Genomic DNA, 18,021 nt, shown 5'->3' with positions numbered 1-18,021 from the left:
TTAATATAGTTATGAAGCAATTCAATAACCAGGTATCATAGCAGAAGATTCAAACTCATGCTGCTCTGTACACAAGACCTCTTTATTCCCGCTGAAAAGATACACTTTCCAACAACTCCACATAAAGACTGAAAAAATACATAGTTTTCACACAAAAGTTAGCTTTAACATGATTATACCAATGGGACTTCATTTAATGTAAGCTTTTGACAGTATACAAAGCACAAACTACTTCCACAAAGGCATTAATATAAGGAGGATAATTAGTTGTTTATGTTATATAAAATAGTTCCTTGAAATTTAAAAGGAGACAATGCAAGACAATTACTTCTAATTGATTTCATTAAAAAGCATGCGTGTGTATTATTTCTAACCATGATTAGAGTTACCCATAAACAGAACATTATAGTACTATTAAAGTTTACTGCCTGGCCGGTTGGTTAGAACATTGAAAATATTACACATCTCGTCTACAAACATACAAACAAGTACTGTAATGAAGTTCAATAAGCTCTTTTGATACATATATTTCCAAACAAACTGTCAAAATTCAGAGTAGAAAAATATCAAACATATTTTTTTTTAAATAAATATGTATGAACACACAAATTATTTGAAGTGACTAGTGAGTCTAGTGGTAATTTGGATAGAAATACTTTTTTACTAAACAAATTATCCTCCCAACTTAAATATGTAGCCAATTATTCACAGTAAAATGTTTACGTAAAAAATGCACATTACCAAAATGAACCCCACGATCATTATTCCGCCATACACAAAATTATTTTACAATACACAATTAAATGTGAAACTTTGTGCATACGTCAGACTTATTGCTGCATTTTAACCCACTTCCATGTAGTTACATTTTATATAAGTTCCGCTTATGAAGGCACCCAAGCTATCAGCAAAAATGTTCTTGTTCAAGAATTGTGCTCAGTTAGTTCTTTTTCTATTATGAAAAAGTTACAATTATATATTGTTTTTTCCTTGAGTTACAATGCAAACTATCATGTATCAAAATGCTCAATGTTTATCTACACATTTCAGAAGTGAAATAAATAGCATTTAAATGTTGATATTGTAGTTATGTTTCCAGATACATATAAGAATTATATTAACCTTGTTACTTTGTCTCAGATTGTTTGATGCTGGCTGGAAAAAAAAAATGGTATTCCAAAACAATTGAAACCAAAAATATTAAGGATAAGACACCTGCAAAAAAATATTATAAACAATACTACTTAAGGCCACCATTCTCAAAAAATAAAAACAGACAGACAGAAACATTAGAATTTTGGCTCTGCTCAAGTGGATATCATCCCATATTTTCAGATTGGACAACTTTGGATGAGATTAAAAATCAATCTGGGACTAAATAACTAGGTTGACATATAGAATTTGAAAGAAAATAGTGTCAGTTACTTTCATCAATCAAAATCAATATTAACAAACTTTATCTACATCCAACACACAGTACACACGAGCTAGATAATTAGTTTCACAATACACTGCAACACTTCCAATACTTTTAATGGTCCATACATTTTAAGGGGATATCGGGGATAAAGCTATTATGTATAATTATTGACATTACAAAGTAGAAACAGTAACGTTCCAAGATGTTTTACACAGTTATCATGTGATGTTAAGGTGGGTTTTCACACGCCAAGTTGATTTTTTCCACTTTCTTGTCATTACTGATAATTTAGGCCATTTCTGTATACTCTTTAACTATACTATCTCTTGCATTTGTTGATCTGTCACAAATATTTTCAAAATATATTCACTAAAATGTTACATAATCAGTAGAGGCACTGAAAAATACTGTTTATAATGGCTGTTCGTAGCATTTATATTTTGCCATCTAGCATTTATATAGCTTTAATTTTAATTATTCTCCAAGTTTATGCGGATGTTGCAAGCTTTGCACATAAGTATGTTAGTGTCACTAACATAGAAATGGTGCAACTTTTATTGCTCTGCACAATGCACGGTAACAGATTTGGTAACAGATTTTGTCCGTCCCATAATGGTAAAAAAATATATATATATATTATAGTTCTAACTGCATTGCAGGCGAACGCGATACAGAAAACAGACTTTAATAACCTTAATAATTAATTGTTAATATATAATAAAATTATTTTATTGTGAATAACAGCGCAATATTTTAGTTTCACAGATTACCGTTTGTTTTCAGGTTAGGAAATTAGGAAAACACTAGGTACATTCAACAAATGAGCGACAAAAGCAGAGAGCTACATTGCTGCCATCTTTTTTTCCCGTTAGAGTGCTAACGAATTTGACTGAAGTTGGTATTTCGTAATTTTTTTTTTAGTTGCCAAATATAAGCTGCGTGTGTTGTAAACTTAAATTAATGCATTTTTATATTTTAGTTGTCATTTAACTGTAAATAATTTGATTGCTTGTGTTAATATTACGCACGCACACATTGGCAAACATGGCCTTCAATGTTTTTACTTTCTTTCCTGTGAAAATATTCATGCACGTAAATAAACATCTCTCTTTAATTGTTTACATTTGTTTGGGTCGTACGTTACGTTTGCCGTTAACAAAGTTTCCGCGCGAGCCTATGCGTATTAAAATTATGTTTCGTGTTATTTACAAGATTCATAGATCGTGTTGATTGTTTACATGGCTCGCCGTTTATTAGGTAATCTTTAAACACGTAAGAAGATGCCTAAAATAAAGAATGTTCTTAATTGTATGAGGCTAGGCCATTAATAATAAGAAATTTTTTATTTAAATATATTAGGTAAACCTAAAATTTACTGGAAATTTTAATATTACTTGAAATTTTAATAATAACTTCTAAAAACGGGATTGTAGCGTTTATTCGTTGGTAAACCATTTTGTCGCTTTTATTCGCGCCTATATCGTTTTTACGATTTTCCGGTGCCTCTAATAATCAGTGTAGAAGTCACGCAAGTGTTTGTAATTGTTATCACTTGCACAACTTTTTATACCCATTATATTACACTCAGTGAATATCTGTGACAGAACAAATGCAAGAGATGTATAGTGTAACCAGGCAATCACGGGATGAATCCCATATTTCTCAACAGCTACACTAAGCCACGATTGTTGTCAAGTGTGTTTTATCGAGCCATAAAATTGAATAATATAATTATACTAAATGTTAGGGCTTTTTTAAATTTAATAAAGCCAAGATTGCAGGGCATGATTTCCCTTAAGAATGCTTTTTTTCTATTTTTTTTAATAGTCAATGCATGCAAATTTTTGAGAAATGGCAAAATATTTTAAAAAAACTGTGCTACCACATTAAATGTTGTAACCAAGTTCCTGAAACTCAAACGTTTACAAGCAAAAAATATGAAATATGTGTCAGAAAAACTAAAAAATTAAAACAAACATAATTCATATTTTTCTGTGCATTTTAAATGGATTAAAGAAAACCAAAATGTAATGTAAATTCAAAAAAATAAATTTATGGCAGAATATAAAAATTATTAAAGAAATTAACAATTTAATCATTTAAAACAAATTTTAGCATCCGTTTTAAAGAGATTTTCATACCAAGCATTTTTTTTTATTTATTAACATCACAATTTTAAATACAATATTATATATGTAAATAGAATGCTTGACCAATATTTTTATAACATAAAGATTTTTTATCAGCTATACAAGGATGTACCCAAATAAAACGTACCCAACCATTTCTTAAAAAGGCAGCTAGCTCTACGGAAACTCTATAATGGTACAGTTTTCATAAATATATTGTGTTTCCCTCACTTTCCATTGGTAAATGCTTCATGAATTATTCACACAAATTTTCAGCCATCGCTACATTCAAGATCCACTTGGTAAATTCTATTTAGCATTTAGTATATGATATGCTGTAAAGGCTACTGAAAATATCACAGGTAAGTTTAACTGCAGACAGGCAAACTGCAGAATGCATACTGGCAATAGGAAAATTATTACATACAACACAAATGCATTCCAATAATTAACAATTCACATTACAAATAAAAATATTAAAGAATGATTTCTGGAAAAATTAGCATTTAACTGAAATAAAAAATAAAAATATTTTTTAAAGACTAAATAAATTTGAGATTCAGTATGAAATAATTTTTTTAATATGTAATAACTACCGTACAAATCTAATAAAAAGCACGAGAAATGTTTTATTTCAGATGTTTTCTTAAAACAGAGATTCCCAAAAAATCAACAAAATTAACTTATGATCCAACACACAAAAACAAAAAACTTATGTACATATTTCCACTATAAAAATACACATTCAAAAGAAAAATCAAATATTATTGTATTAACAACAGACAAATTGCTTAAAACTTCATTTTCACCGACTTTGTAACTATAAGCAAGATTAATTTAGCAAGATACATTTTATACTGACAACTACTTTTAACTGTTTTCTATTGCTATTTTTCGTAACAATTTATATGAAAAATAATCCTAAAGAACAACCTCATCAAATTAAAAATAAGTCTTAATTTTTTAATTGGGCGGTATTAACTACTAAGCTATAGTTCAAATATGACAAAAGAATAAGCTATTATGAGAAAGATAATCCCAATCTATACATCGTCAGCTTACTTCTAAAACCTCGTAACTCCATTTCAGTCAATTTTACAGGAGAACTTATGAGCTTTTGAAGCACGGTTTCGACTGACAAAGATACGAGGTTTTATAATTTGTGAATAGAAAAGAGATTAAGAAGAGTTGACTTACGAGGTTTTATTAGCATATGCACTATGAAAAACTGAAAAAAATACACCAAACACATCCGGAATATAAAACTGGGAAAAACGGACTTACGAGGTTTTAGAAGCCGACGACATATTTTTGATTAACAATAATTTCAGTCATCTATTATGGTTTATAATCACTGCATTTGTACATCTAACAATGGCAGATGTTATGAAGATGTATATTCTAACATTTAAAAATACTGAAAACCAACAAAGGAGTAAAAAATAACTCAGTGAAAGTGAATGGTTATTCCATAAAAATGACACTTAATAAGAAATGTTTTAAATTAGTTTTATTGGCTGACATAATTACACATACGATTTAACTGCGTAAAGCAGCGGAACTGGCAGAGCTCATGATACTAGATAGCAAGTCTGTGAAGGAGCCATGCTTCAATGTTTACTGGGGATGGGTGTGCCACCTTCACCAATGCGTATTGAACGTCCATGGCTTCTTTCAATCCCAGTAAAGAAAGGAAATGGTCAAGGCAGCAAGTGATGGTTGAAAGGTAGCAGCTGCATTGCAAGCTACCATCAGGAGTGCCGACTCCCACCTAATGTTCAGGGCTGAGATTCGTAATCGCTGCTGCGAGACCCAGAGGTCAACCCCTCTGACTACAGCACTCATTAACAGGGGCTTGCGAGTATTCAAAAATTAATAAATAATTTGAAATTAGATCCAACATTTATAATCAAATAATTTTTGAAAAAATTCAATATCAATAGATACAGCAAATAGGTTCTCAGTCACATATACTTTTTAATTAAAAAATTGTAATGTAAGGGAAGCCAAGACGATTTATTAAGAAATTGATTCTTTTCCACAAAAATAGTATGTAAATATATATTTTTTTTATATGTAACTAACAATCTGTGATTGTGATTGATTTATTTCTCTCTTTTTCATTTATTATGTTATCCCATCAGTTTTTCTTGATCTTCAGTAAGTTAAAATTTTAGTGATGGGATTTTCGATACTTCGATACCTCGATACCTTCGATACTTGACGGTATCGCAAAGTATCGAGTATCGAAACTGTAAGTTCGATACATTTTTTCGATACCGGAATGCTTGTTCATTTGTATTGAATTAAGTTTTGAGTCGCCATCATACAAAATACAACTACAGTAGTACCTCGATGATACGTTCCCGTTTCATACATTTTCCCGTGTCATACGCCGATTAATTTTGGTCCCGCCGAAAGTACTATATTTACAATGGTTTACTTTCCCGGAACATACACTTATAAAATAATTAATTTCCCGTTTCATACGTTTTAACGAAGCGGAAAAGTCCTAAAATTCACAAATTTTTTTGTTATATTCCTCCTGATAAACTATGTTTTAATGCTTTTATTTTGAAAAAGTTCATTGTTTACCTAGATATGGATAGTATCAGGAAGACTGTGCACTTCGATAGTAGCATCTATGGCCAGCACCAAGCGAGACTAGTGGCGCAAACTAGCAATGATTATGAAAATGGTTCACGCGCTTTACCAAGGCACGGAACTCATATTTTGTGCATTCATTTATCTTTGAACTGAATATACCCATTTGTTATTGTTTTCTTATGATCGGATTGTTTTGTTTTTTACGTTTCTCACGTTAATATTTTATTTAAAATTGTTCTGTTGCATTAAGTTGTTTGTAAAATGAAACAAACAAGAAAACATTTCTGATTTTCTTTTTATTTACATTTGTTCGCGGTAAAAAAAAATTGTACTGGAAAATAAAGGGCTAACTCTCTTGAAGATAGTTTGTATTTCGCTTCTATTTTTTATACTCACGTATTTAAAGTTATTTGCAGTTTGTATTTTTGTAATAAAGAGGGAATTTATATAGTTTAAAACTAATTTATGTTATTTGTAATAATTGTTACTTAATGGGAAAATATTTTCCCCTGGAGTATCGAAAGTATCGAAGTATCGAAAGTATCGAACTGAAAAAACAATACAGAATCGAGTATCGAAAGTGTGGTATCGTCCCACCTCTATAAAATTTGAATTGAAAAATACTCAATATCAGTAAATAATTAAATATTAGATTCTAGCGATCAAGCCCTGTGTGGGGAACCACAGGTTGCAATTAATGCTTCAGTTTTCAACAATTCTGCCAACTATCCATTCACTTCATGCAATTTCAAAATGTTACACACATGATGGTTTATTCTCATTCCTCTTTATCTTCAAATGCTTGCAATTTTGGTGGTAATCCACCAACTGCCTTAAGCCCCTCCATGCTTTTATTTGCTCCTTTTTCTTCATACTAACATTTATTACATTTATTATGTAAACTTGTATTGGGTTTTAGATTTCTGTCAGGGGTTGTTGGTTACACTAGAGCTATACTGATTCATAAAATGTTGCCAAAATGCTGATACAACTGTTGCTGATTCCCGATTTCGAACCGATACAAGATTAACATATTTTGGTTAAAAAAATTTATATAAAGTTACTAAATTACCCAAATGAACTCATTATAAGAATATCATGCAATGCAAATGCATATGTATTTTATAGGGGTGTGCAAATACTCGAAATTTCAAATATTCGTGCAAATCAAATATTTGATTTGATTCACATTCGAAACCAAATTAGGTATTTGAAAATTTCAAATATTCGAAAGTTTTCGAATGTATTAAAATATTACTTTTGTTTGACAAAATGTGTGATACAATAATATGTTGAACCTCGAGAAATCATTTTCCCGAGAGACTTAATGAAAGAAAAAAAAAAACTGTAAGCGGACCTTTACTTACATCAAATTTTAGGTTAGATAAATGGGCATGCTGAGAAGAGTTAAAGCCAATGTAGCGTGAAAATTATCATAAATGCTTACGATTTAAATACAAACTTTACGTGGTGTGTAGCATAATTAATTTATTATATCCAGTTGTCCTTAGCACAATTTTTGGGCGAGCCATGTGCCATATAAAAGTGTAAAACTATTTAAAACAATGCCAGCGCATCAGCTTTCAATAATAACCTTTAAAAACTAATGCACACATACTCTTTGGTCACCATTATATTAATTTTACTAATACAAATCTAGAGAATTTTTTTTAGTAAACATAGCTGCCATCATGGCTACAGAAAAAAAAAAATGTGTCCGTTTGTGGTTATGGCCAGCAGAGTGGCCCATGGCCAGAGAATTGTGTTGCTAGAATTGCTCCAGCGCAATCGCTTTTTAAACTACCGAAAATGTTACGTAAATAATTAGATAAAATTAAAAAGACACGATAAACAAAATTCATTAAAAATTATTTTGCCTTGACACATTTGATTCCAAAAGACTCTGAGAACTGAATATTGACCATACTTACGAGCATTTGTAATAAACAACTCTTCGATATTTTGATTGGTAATCGCTTGACTATTTACTGCGGAAAATAAAACTGATACATCGAAGATCTGTTTACTTTCATAAACCTTTTTTGCCGTTTCTAATTTTCAGAATAAGAAGTGAAGTTCGGAACATTGTAACTTCCAAGAGGCAATGCCTGGATCCAGAACATGTAAAGGAATTGGTCTTTTTGCACTGCAATTTACGTAATGTTGATGGCAAGGTGTAGGCTTGGCTTTTGATGAAGACATTTCTATACCACTGATTGTGATTTATTACTAAAACATAAAAATTTACATGTTACTTGAGTAATAAAAATGTATATAAAGCTAAAGAACATTACTCTTTTAAACAACAATTTATAATATGTCAAATTTTGACTGTAATTATTCAGATTTATACTTAGAACTTAATTAGAAAATATTCGCAAATTATTCGCTATTCGCAAATATTTGCAATTATTTGATTCACATTTGATTTGCATTGAAAAGGTCTACTACTTGAAATTAAGTGAACCCTCTTTCACCCTATTGCTTGGTTACTACTTTTTTTTTTTTATCCTGCTATCAAAATCTTAAACAACGTACTTGAAATTTGAAAATACTAAAATTATCTTGCAAAAAGTTACCCTACAAATAATAATCATGCACTATAGAACTTTTTAAGTTGTTTTTACCTATTTCCTGTTTTCATTAATTTTAACAACTTTATTATAGTATTAACCACAGTTACTAGAAACAACTTGATTATGCTTTATGTCTTATAACATAAACATTTATTTAGAACATAAAAATTTATAACTGTTTAAATTAACATACACACGTATATAAGGATTTTTTTCTTTTATAGCTAAGCTTTCTAAATAAAAATTAATACCTTTAAGAATTAAGAGAATCATCTTAATTATAGTAGCAATATCAATACAGAAAAAAAAACAAGCTGGATTCCATTAAAAACACTGAAAAACTAATTGACTATTAACTGTTGCTATACAAAGATTATACACAAATAATAACATGTTTAAATCTGCAATCCTGCAACACATAACATTATGTACCATAGTCATAGTATTTGAAGATCAAATTAAAAAAAACTTTTTAACTGAAATTGCTATTATGAGAAGCAATACATATTTCATAACAAAGATTTAAAAATAAATATAATCTATTGATTACTTTACGATGGAACCACCTCTTTGTTTGGTATTTCAGTAACAATGCAGCCTACTCTAATGGCAAAAATATAGGTATGCCTGAAAATGTAAAAAAAAAAAAAAAATCCTAAGGCGGTATCAGGTAACTGGTATTATGTAGAGTATAACAGTAAAATCTTTGTTCATCTTTTGTGCACCAAACATTTACTTGTAATAGTTGTCAATAGCAGGAAAAGATTCACAAATTATTTTGACAACTATCTTGCACAAGGAAATACCAAATAGGATTGTAATTGTATCTCCGCCCATTTTTCAACAAACTGAATAACTGCAGCTGAAACATATTTAATTAACTAAATTTGGAGGCCCAAATATCCCATTCATTAAATTTTATATCCACAACCCTTTCAGTAAAAATAATTACAGGACCAATACTATTTTGAACACTTGTGCATGCAGAAGATTGGAAGATATACATAGGAAACAAAGCTCTACTGAAGGGTGCTGGTACTGCGGCTGGCACTGCCTAGGAGAGGCGGCAGCTCTCCGGCTGGGGCTGGGGCTGGGGCGGGGGGCGAGACTCACCTTGCTGCGGGTAGGGCACTGCTCCCCCGGGGGCGTAAGGGTTGTAGCTGGTCGGCATGGGCGGAGGCACGTACGCGGGGTAGGGGGCTGCGCTGGTCGACCCGTACGGCATCGGCATGTACTGGGGGTACATGGGGTAGGGCAGGGCGGGGGCGGTCTGGCCCCCGGCAGAGGGCGGGGGCGGTCTGGGGGGCGCTGCCTTCCTGTCCCCTGCAACAGGCAATGCAACCTCCAGTGCATCACTACAGATCACTGAAAATACTCTTCACAACATAGCCAACAATATATGCTACAAACACGTTTATTGGCAACAAAATGCTATAACATCACTAACTCGCAAATTTGATCACCATCGTTTTAACCTTTTTTTTCACAATAGGTCCAGGTTTTATTTAACCTGAAGCAATTTTCACAGATAACACTCCAAGACAGAAAAATGATGCTGTCTTCAAAGAAACATCAATTGTGGCGGAAAAATGTCGCAAAACATGTAATTATGATCGAGTATAACCTTCCATTTTGGTGAGAATATATTGCATACCTAACATTGCATACATCTTTGACTATGTCAATTGGTACCAACTACAGAATGTGTGTGTGTGAATTCAGGTTATAATAACGTCTGTATGTTCGTGTTATAAAATGGGTCCAACTGATTCTAAGCACTCCAAGTTAAGTCACATCATTTTTTTCATAAGGTACACAAATGTAAATTATATGTAAGCAGTTAGTGTTAGTGGGAAAAAAACAAAATATACATTTTCAAAACACAAAAACTGCGACACATCACTACATGCTTGAAAAAGTTTCTAAACATGCTTAAAAAGCCACATAACATGGAAAAGCAAATGTTTGTTTAAGAAACAGTGAAATGTGACTTATTTAGTTAAAAAAATTAAATTAATTTATATAAAATTGAATTTTAATTTTATGTGGTTTCTTTCTAAACATAAGAATGTTAAAAATAAAATTAAGTTTCTTCTATATAAGTTAAAACTGCCAATTTGTGTATCATATACCTAGATGAAGTTTCTTTCGATTAAAACTACTGTAAAAACTTTGGTTACAGTGAATGGTTATGTAAGTGTACTATTAAAAATTATTTTGCCATTTCTAGAGATTGAATGAAAGTAGCTACACTTAGAACAGATATTGTGTCATGTGTTAGCAAATCAATGCAGGCAGAAATTAAAGAATTTTAAAAAGGATAAAAATAATGTAGTAGCTGATGAAACTATATACTGTAAGCATTGGGAATGCTTACATGAATTATTTTGCTTGTTTAATTAATTTAATAATTAATTTATTTCTTATTTTATTACTGTATTTGAGTTTAATATGTATTGTTCTATTATATGTAAAGGTGTTGAGATAGTAACTCAGCTAGTGTTCTTACAGTTTCATTCCTTTTCGGTATGTGACTGCATTAGAAACATTTTCATTAGTGATGGGTCGAATCCCAATTTTCTTGAATCAAAATTTTGAATCTGAATCTCCAAGTGTGCCTCGAATCCACCCCTTTAATCTGAACCTAGGTTTCAAGAATCAAAAATGAAGAAGTAATGTACAAGAAATAAAAATGTTGATAAACATAAAATACTTCTTTATAGCACTTTTTTTTTCTGAGATTGTTAATAACATTTTAAATTGGTGATTCCTAATGATTTTACAGTATTTGAAATGTCGCTAACCTATACCAACCAACCCATTTTACAATATAACTTTATGTTTTTTATACCTAACTAACCATCTAATAAAATGAAAAACTACTTAAGTATCACAATGCCATCTTGCAGAATAATTTGAAAACATGCCAGGAAATTAGGGAAAAATTCTTTTCAAGGTTTTCCCCATACTGAAAAAAGGCTTTTCTTCAGAATTACTGATTGTTCTTTCAAAATAAAAACAGTTTTTGAGTTTCAGAAACTATCTTAAAAAAATACATAAGATCATCTCCATAACTTTCTTAAATTCAACCAAAAAAATTAAAATAACTTACTGTTGAATCATTAAAAAAAGTTTCAGACCAAACATAATTTATTTTAACCCTTTCAGTATATTCATACACTGACGTGGACAACTTATATCTCAATGCTACATGGAGTTTACGTACCTACATTCTAATGGACATGACACTTAATGGTTATGAAATAAGTAGAGATGGGATTTTCGAATCTTGGATTCGTTGAATATACCGAATCCTATGGATTCGAGGATTATGGATTCGAGGTGGGTTTTTAAGAGTTTTAGGTAGTAATTGAAAATATTAGTGCTGGGCGAAGTTCGAAAATTTCGAACCGAACAGAACCCTTAAGTTCATTTCGGTTCGGTTCGAAACCTCTTAAAATATATTCAAAAAACCGAACGTTATTTAAAAAAAATTATGTTTTTCTAATTTTCTAACCCCCATTTGAGACCATTCACAAAACAGCACAAAAAAATTCCATTACTTGTAATATTCTGACTTTTATTGCATAATCGTCGCCTCAACAGTTTCAAGCGGAGACAAAATAAAAAAAAATTTATTAATCGTCGCATAACTCGCATATAAGCGCGCTTTGTTTTTTGTTTACTTTAGAGAATTTTGTAAGCATTTCTCGTACTACGTAATATAAATTATTGTACAAATGCTAAAGGTATTGTATATTATACCTTTAACTATAGTGCGTGTACGAGTAGTGTTGTAAAATAATCTAAGATTGCGTACCCCATACGTTAAACTAAAGCGCATGTATGAGAACTCTCGTATTTCGGCAAAACTAACGTGATCAAGTTAACACAAGACAAATGCGGTAGGAAATGATTACGTAAATTACGTATTTTAAATTACTGGGATGTATTTATTTTCTTTGGCCTTTTTGGTTATAACAGTCAGGTACTGAAAATATTAATTTAATCTTGTGTATTAAAATTACTGGTCCAGTAAATTTTACAGTACGGTACTAAGTTGACTAGCGTAGTCGCGGCAGCCATAATTATTTCTTGTGTTTTCTTTTTTCCGATGCAAATTTCTATAACCACACTTCTTTCGTTACGTTTACAATTTTATTATTCTTGAGGTGATTTGCGATGAGCAGGCTTACGTCGTTTAAGTTTTCCAAATGGAGAAAAGATAATGACGACCCAGATGACCCAGAACCACCCCAAAAAATGTCTAAAGTTTCTTCTGACGAGCAGCCTTCTTCCAAAAAAACAGCAACTGCAGTCAGCGGGTTTTGTAATGTAGATAGGTAACTTAATTCACATTTGACTTTTTTTTAATGTCCTATTAAAAAGTTTTACTTATTAAAAATGTTAGGTTATGTCTACCACAAAAATATGTTATGTGGCCATATGCTAAATGTTCGTCATCTTTATAATATTATATTTTTTTTTAATGCAGGTTAGTGTACACTGAAAAAGGAAGATAGTCTTTTTTAAATTTAGATGTAACTTCTTCATGAATAAAAAGTATATATATGTATATAAAGAAATTAAATGCAAAATGATTTTCTCTAAACTGTTTTCTTTTCTTCATTATTTATTGCATAAACTTTACTTATAAAATATTTTGCAATGTTTTAATAAAGCTCAGCTATATAATGTTTTAATTTTACATATGGCTGAACAACCTTTCTTTCTCACCATTCAGATAAAGACCAAAATTTTAATTCAAAACAATTATTTCGGTATGAGGTTCGGCTCGGTTCGAATTTTTTTTGCTATGGTTCAATTCAGTTTGGTTCGGTTCGAAACCAGAGAACTGAGGTTCGCCCAGCTCTAGAAAATTGTATACCTAAACTATATTATGAAGGTAATGGAAATAGCACAAACATAAGATAAACTACGCTGCATTTTGTCAATTAGCATAACTACTCGATCATTTCCAACTAGTGATGGGTCGATTCCGATTCCGGAATCGGTCAGTCCCACCGATTCCAGTATAATCGTGGGATTCAGAATACAATGGTTTTGGAATCGACCATGACCGATTCCTGCATTGTTTTTAAGTTTACAAAATACATCTCCTACGCAACGTAAGAAAATACTAAAATGAATGCAAATATAATTTTTAAACTACATAATACAATCTTTTTTACGGAACTGATTTACGAATTACGGTAATTAACGTATTTATTTACTTGCACCGCCATTTTCCCTATAGTACAAATGCAGTATCTACTTTCCCGCTTTAAACGAAAGCATTTTTCGGAAATTACGTTGCAGCAGCACTGCATTTAATAGTAAACCTTCAAAAATAACTAGACAAAACCATAAATGTTTAAAGAAAATTATGTAAATGTAAACGGCAAGTAAAATAACGTAAACGTTAACAACTTGATCATGGCAGCTACATTTGCCATTGTAAACAACCTAATTTTTTGTTTGTGCTACCGGCCATGGTAAACCATACGGCCATGAACCAAATCTTTGGTGACGTGAACGTGAAAATTAAGATGTATCACATCTCTGCACTTTAAACTTTACAGAATTAAATGAAATAATTTTTGAACGAGATTTTACCCAAATTGACAGTGGATTACTGCGACCATATTAAAATAAGTTTAAAAGCAACATAACCAAATTGCTGTAAATCGGCGTTCTTGTGCGTGTTCAGCGATGCTCTTTTTACATTAGATATATTTTGGAAAGGCAGTTGGCTAATCTGGATTTCCAAACATTGCTGCTGAAACGTTCGTAAATTTTTATTACCAGACATAAACAATCTTTTGAAAGTAGTTGTGTTTAACAGAATTGTTTCCGATAAATTTTTGAAATGAATTAAATGTTAACACGTGATTTTTTTAAGAGTTTAATTATTTTGTGTAAGAAAATATCACCATAAAATGTGGACATTTTGAGATGCTAAACATGCACAGAATGTTCTTAGTCAAGAACCGAAAATTTATTTTCTCTTTACGGTTGTGAAGAACTGCAAGACTGGATGGATTTATTCTTTTCACCAAGTGAGATGGTCCCTTGAAATATGTATCAACGAGGTTATATTGTCATTTTATTTGGATCATTATTTACTTGCGCTTGAAAATAAAATTCTTAACCTAAACGTACAAACCTCTTTTTTTACAATTAATTAATTGAGTTGATAATGTAAGGTATCAAAAGTTGGTTAAGTTATAACATTATTTACAAAATACGTCATAAGACATCTTTGATTATTGGCAGTGTTTGAACACATGTTTCGTCTAACTATATGCAAGGTTAAAAGGCCAAATTGTGCTAGAAATTCAAGGTAGCATAACTTGATGGTAATGAACATACTTTTTAACATTATATAAGCTGTATATAATGTTAATTTCTGCACAGAAAATGAAACACAATTATATCAATAATATATATATTATATATAATTATGCAATTATATTTTTAAAATCATAAACAACCTTTTTTTTTCTGAGTATATTACTCTGTTGAACATTGTCAGCTAAAAATTAAGGAATCGGAATCGGATCGAAGAATCGACCCTTTAATTTAAGAATCGAAAATGGAATCGGAATCGGTATATTTTAGGAATCGGCCCAACACTATTTCCAACCTTGAATAATTTAACATTGCAGAAAAAAACCTAACTTTTTTTATATGGTGTCTGTTATACAAACGTATTTGATTGAAAACATAGGAAGGATTAATTTAACATAGAATTAGACAGATGCAAACTTACGTGTGTGGTTTTTGAGGTTATTTGTCTCTATTTTATATCAGGTGTATACACTATGGACTTATTTTATAATTTTATAAATACACATGTGATATTTTTTAATACATAGGCCTATGTAATTTTTTAAAATAAATGTGATTTTTTTTTAATAACATGTGGTGAAGTTTAGTGTGGGACTGGGATTCGAGATTCGATGACAAACACCGAGGATTCGAACAAGAATTCGGATTCGACCAAAATGTGGATTCGTCCCATCCCTAGAAATAAGTATACTTTATTTTACTTTTATTACCATGTTTTATCACATAATCGTTGCAAATTTTATACTAAAATCAAGTTTGAAAAGAAGGGGTGCAACTTTAATGCGAAAAATAGCATTTTTTGCTTGGTAAAATTATTTGTGAAAACCAAAAGTGCGCCGCCAATAATAATTTTCGGCACAAATTTAAATTTAATTTTGACCCATCATTTTATCAGGAATTTTATAACTAAAATTTAAACTTTTTCAGCCCACTGTACACACCCACTTAATTTTTGTTCGGCTAGTTCCTCGAGTGGTTCCCAGTGCCATATCCGAGACTTTGCCAATCCTCTTTGTGAGGCTAGCTTTCGCCTCGTATTTTCCCCGCCCCAGTGCACGAACGGCGATTGAAATTCATTCAGCTTTCATGACCAGGACTGCTTGTGGCTGCAGCTCGTCAGGGCAGCCAGTTTCTCATAACTCACCTGAGGTGAGCACTTATAGTCATGCCATATTCTAAGGTTCCAGGGCTCTCGAGCACGTAAAGGCACTCCGGGTAAGACATTTCTCATGAGCCAGCATTCCCACCCTACCCTCTTTTCCACGAATCACCGCCCAGAGCATTGACCGGTGGTTAACCCCGGCAGTCTATCTCAAGGTCTGGACACGAGTGTTCGAATGTACCGCCTCTGACCTCTAGCGTTGGAGTTATCAACTACTCAGAGTCTTGGCCAAACACATCCTGCCCCCTAGCGACTCATGCAACCAACATTCTCCAGTCGTTCTTTTCTGAGCCACCATAAGCCCCATGCTTTTGAAGTAAGTACCCTCTTTTATCGCATAATCGTCGCACTCGCGTAATCGTCGCACCCATATTTTAAGGCATCAAAATTTGGATAATAAAAACCTCTAGCGTAAACGTTGCATAAAGTTTTTGGTCCTGCTATTAGATTCCGAGTGCTATGTGTGGGTATTTTTTCCGTATAAAACGACGTATTTTAAAGTAGAAATATTTATTCGGACATTACCACTTACTTATTTAATTAACAGAAATACAAAGTTGTCCGACGTGTAAATTTTCTTTTAAAGACTTTAGAACATTATAACCTTCATCTGTTCTGTCTGCGTCACCGCGGTTTACCGCTTACAAAAATTTAGCCAGCGCTCGTTGCAATCATTAATGTTTGGTTATGTTGCTTCCCATATAGAGCGCGCACACGTAGTTGAATATCGATATCTCGCCGATGCATGCAACGCGCACTCTTAGGTGCCGAGTTAACTACATTTGATAGCCCGCACTCTTTCATGGTATGTGTATACGACAGTAGTTACGCGTTAGTTCACGTCACAGATTGACGTCGCTTGTGTTCGTGTCACATATTTAGTTATTCTATTTAAAGTTGAAGAAAGGTCTTTGTTTAATGAACATTAATATAAATGGTTTGGCGTGCTCTTGAATATTCCACCTTTTTTTAAATAAACGTTCTTTCCATGAACGGGTTTTGTTTTTATGAATACCGTATTTACTCGTGTATAGCGCGCCCTCGTGTATAGCGCGCACCACGATTTTTGCAACAAATTTCAAAGAAAAAAAATTTGTTTTTCCCGTAAATAAATTGTACTAACATTTTGTGGTACCTGTTAAGTAATTACGTATGAAACAAATGATAATTTAAATTGATGTGTGGTGATGCGTCAGGAAAATACTTAAACTCTGCTGTGTAGACGGAAGATAATGAAGCGCTGTATCGTCACAACTGGTACGTGGGCGGGAGGAAGGGAGGGAGGCAGGCAGGAATGTGACACGGAGGACTAGATGACTCACCGGTAGCAGCTGCGACAAAGCGAAGGAAGTGGAAGGGGGGGACTGGTGTCAACATTCTCTCTCTCTCTCTCTCTCTCTCTCTTTTTTATTTTACTAGCTGCGTTGGCTTTCTGTAGAGGGGGAGGTCTAAAAATAAACAAGAGACCTGCGAGCTTGCGCGCGCACATGTGTGTGTGTGTGTGTGTGTGTGTGTGTGTGTGTGTGTGTGTGTGTGTGTGTGTGAGAGAGAGAGACCAGGTTGTGTGCGTGCGTGTGTGTGTGAAAGAGAGGCCTTGTTGCTTGTGCGTATGTGTGGGGGGCTGGCCAGAAACGTCACCCGTCACCGGCAGTTAACGACTTCCACTCCCCGCTGCATCTACTCACTTTTTTTTTTCCGTGTATAGCGAGCATCCTTATTTTTTTCCTTTACTTGAGGGGAAAAAAGGGCGCGCTATACACGAGTATATACGGTATC

At 32.5% G+C, this 18,021-nt stretch overlaps 1 protein-coding gene across 1 annotated transcript in view; it reads right to left on the bottom strand.

Annotated features, from left to right (window-relative positions):
• The window catches only part of LOC134535536 (programmed cell death 6-interacting protein), a 109,620-nt gene that overhangs the window by 23,611 nt on the left and 67,988 nt on the right, over positions 1-18,021 (bottom strand). The window contains exon 14 of the mRNA XM_063374685.1: positions 9,846-10,055. Within this exon, the coding sequence (XP_063230755.1) occupies positions 9,846-10,055 (210 nt within the window). The remainder of the gene's footprint in view (positions 1-9,845; positions 10,056-18,021) is intronic.

This window comes from Bacillus rossius, chromosome 8 (genome assembly GCF_032445375.1).
Source record: "Bacillus rossius redtenbacheri isolate Brsri chromosome 8, Brsri_v3, whole genome shotgun sequence".
NCBI classification, from domain to species: domain Eukaryota; kingdom Metazoa; phylum Arthropoda; class Insecta; order Phasmatodea; family Bacillidae; genus Bacillus; species Bacillus rossius.
Note: the sequence above shows the minus strand (reverse complement) of the source record. Positions and strands in the feature narration are given on the sequence as shown.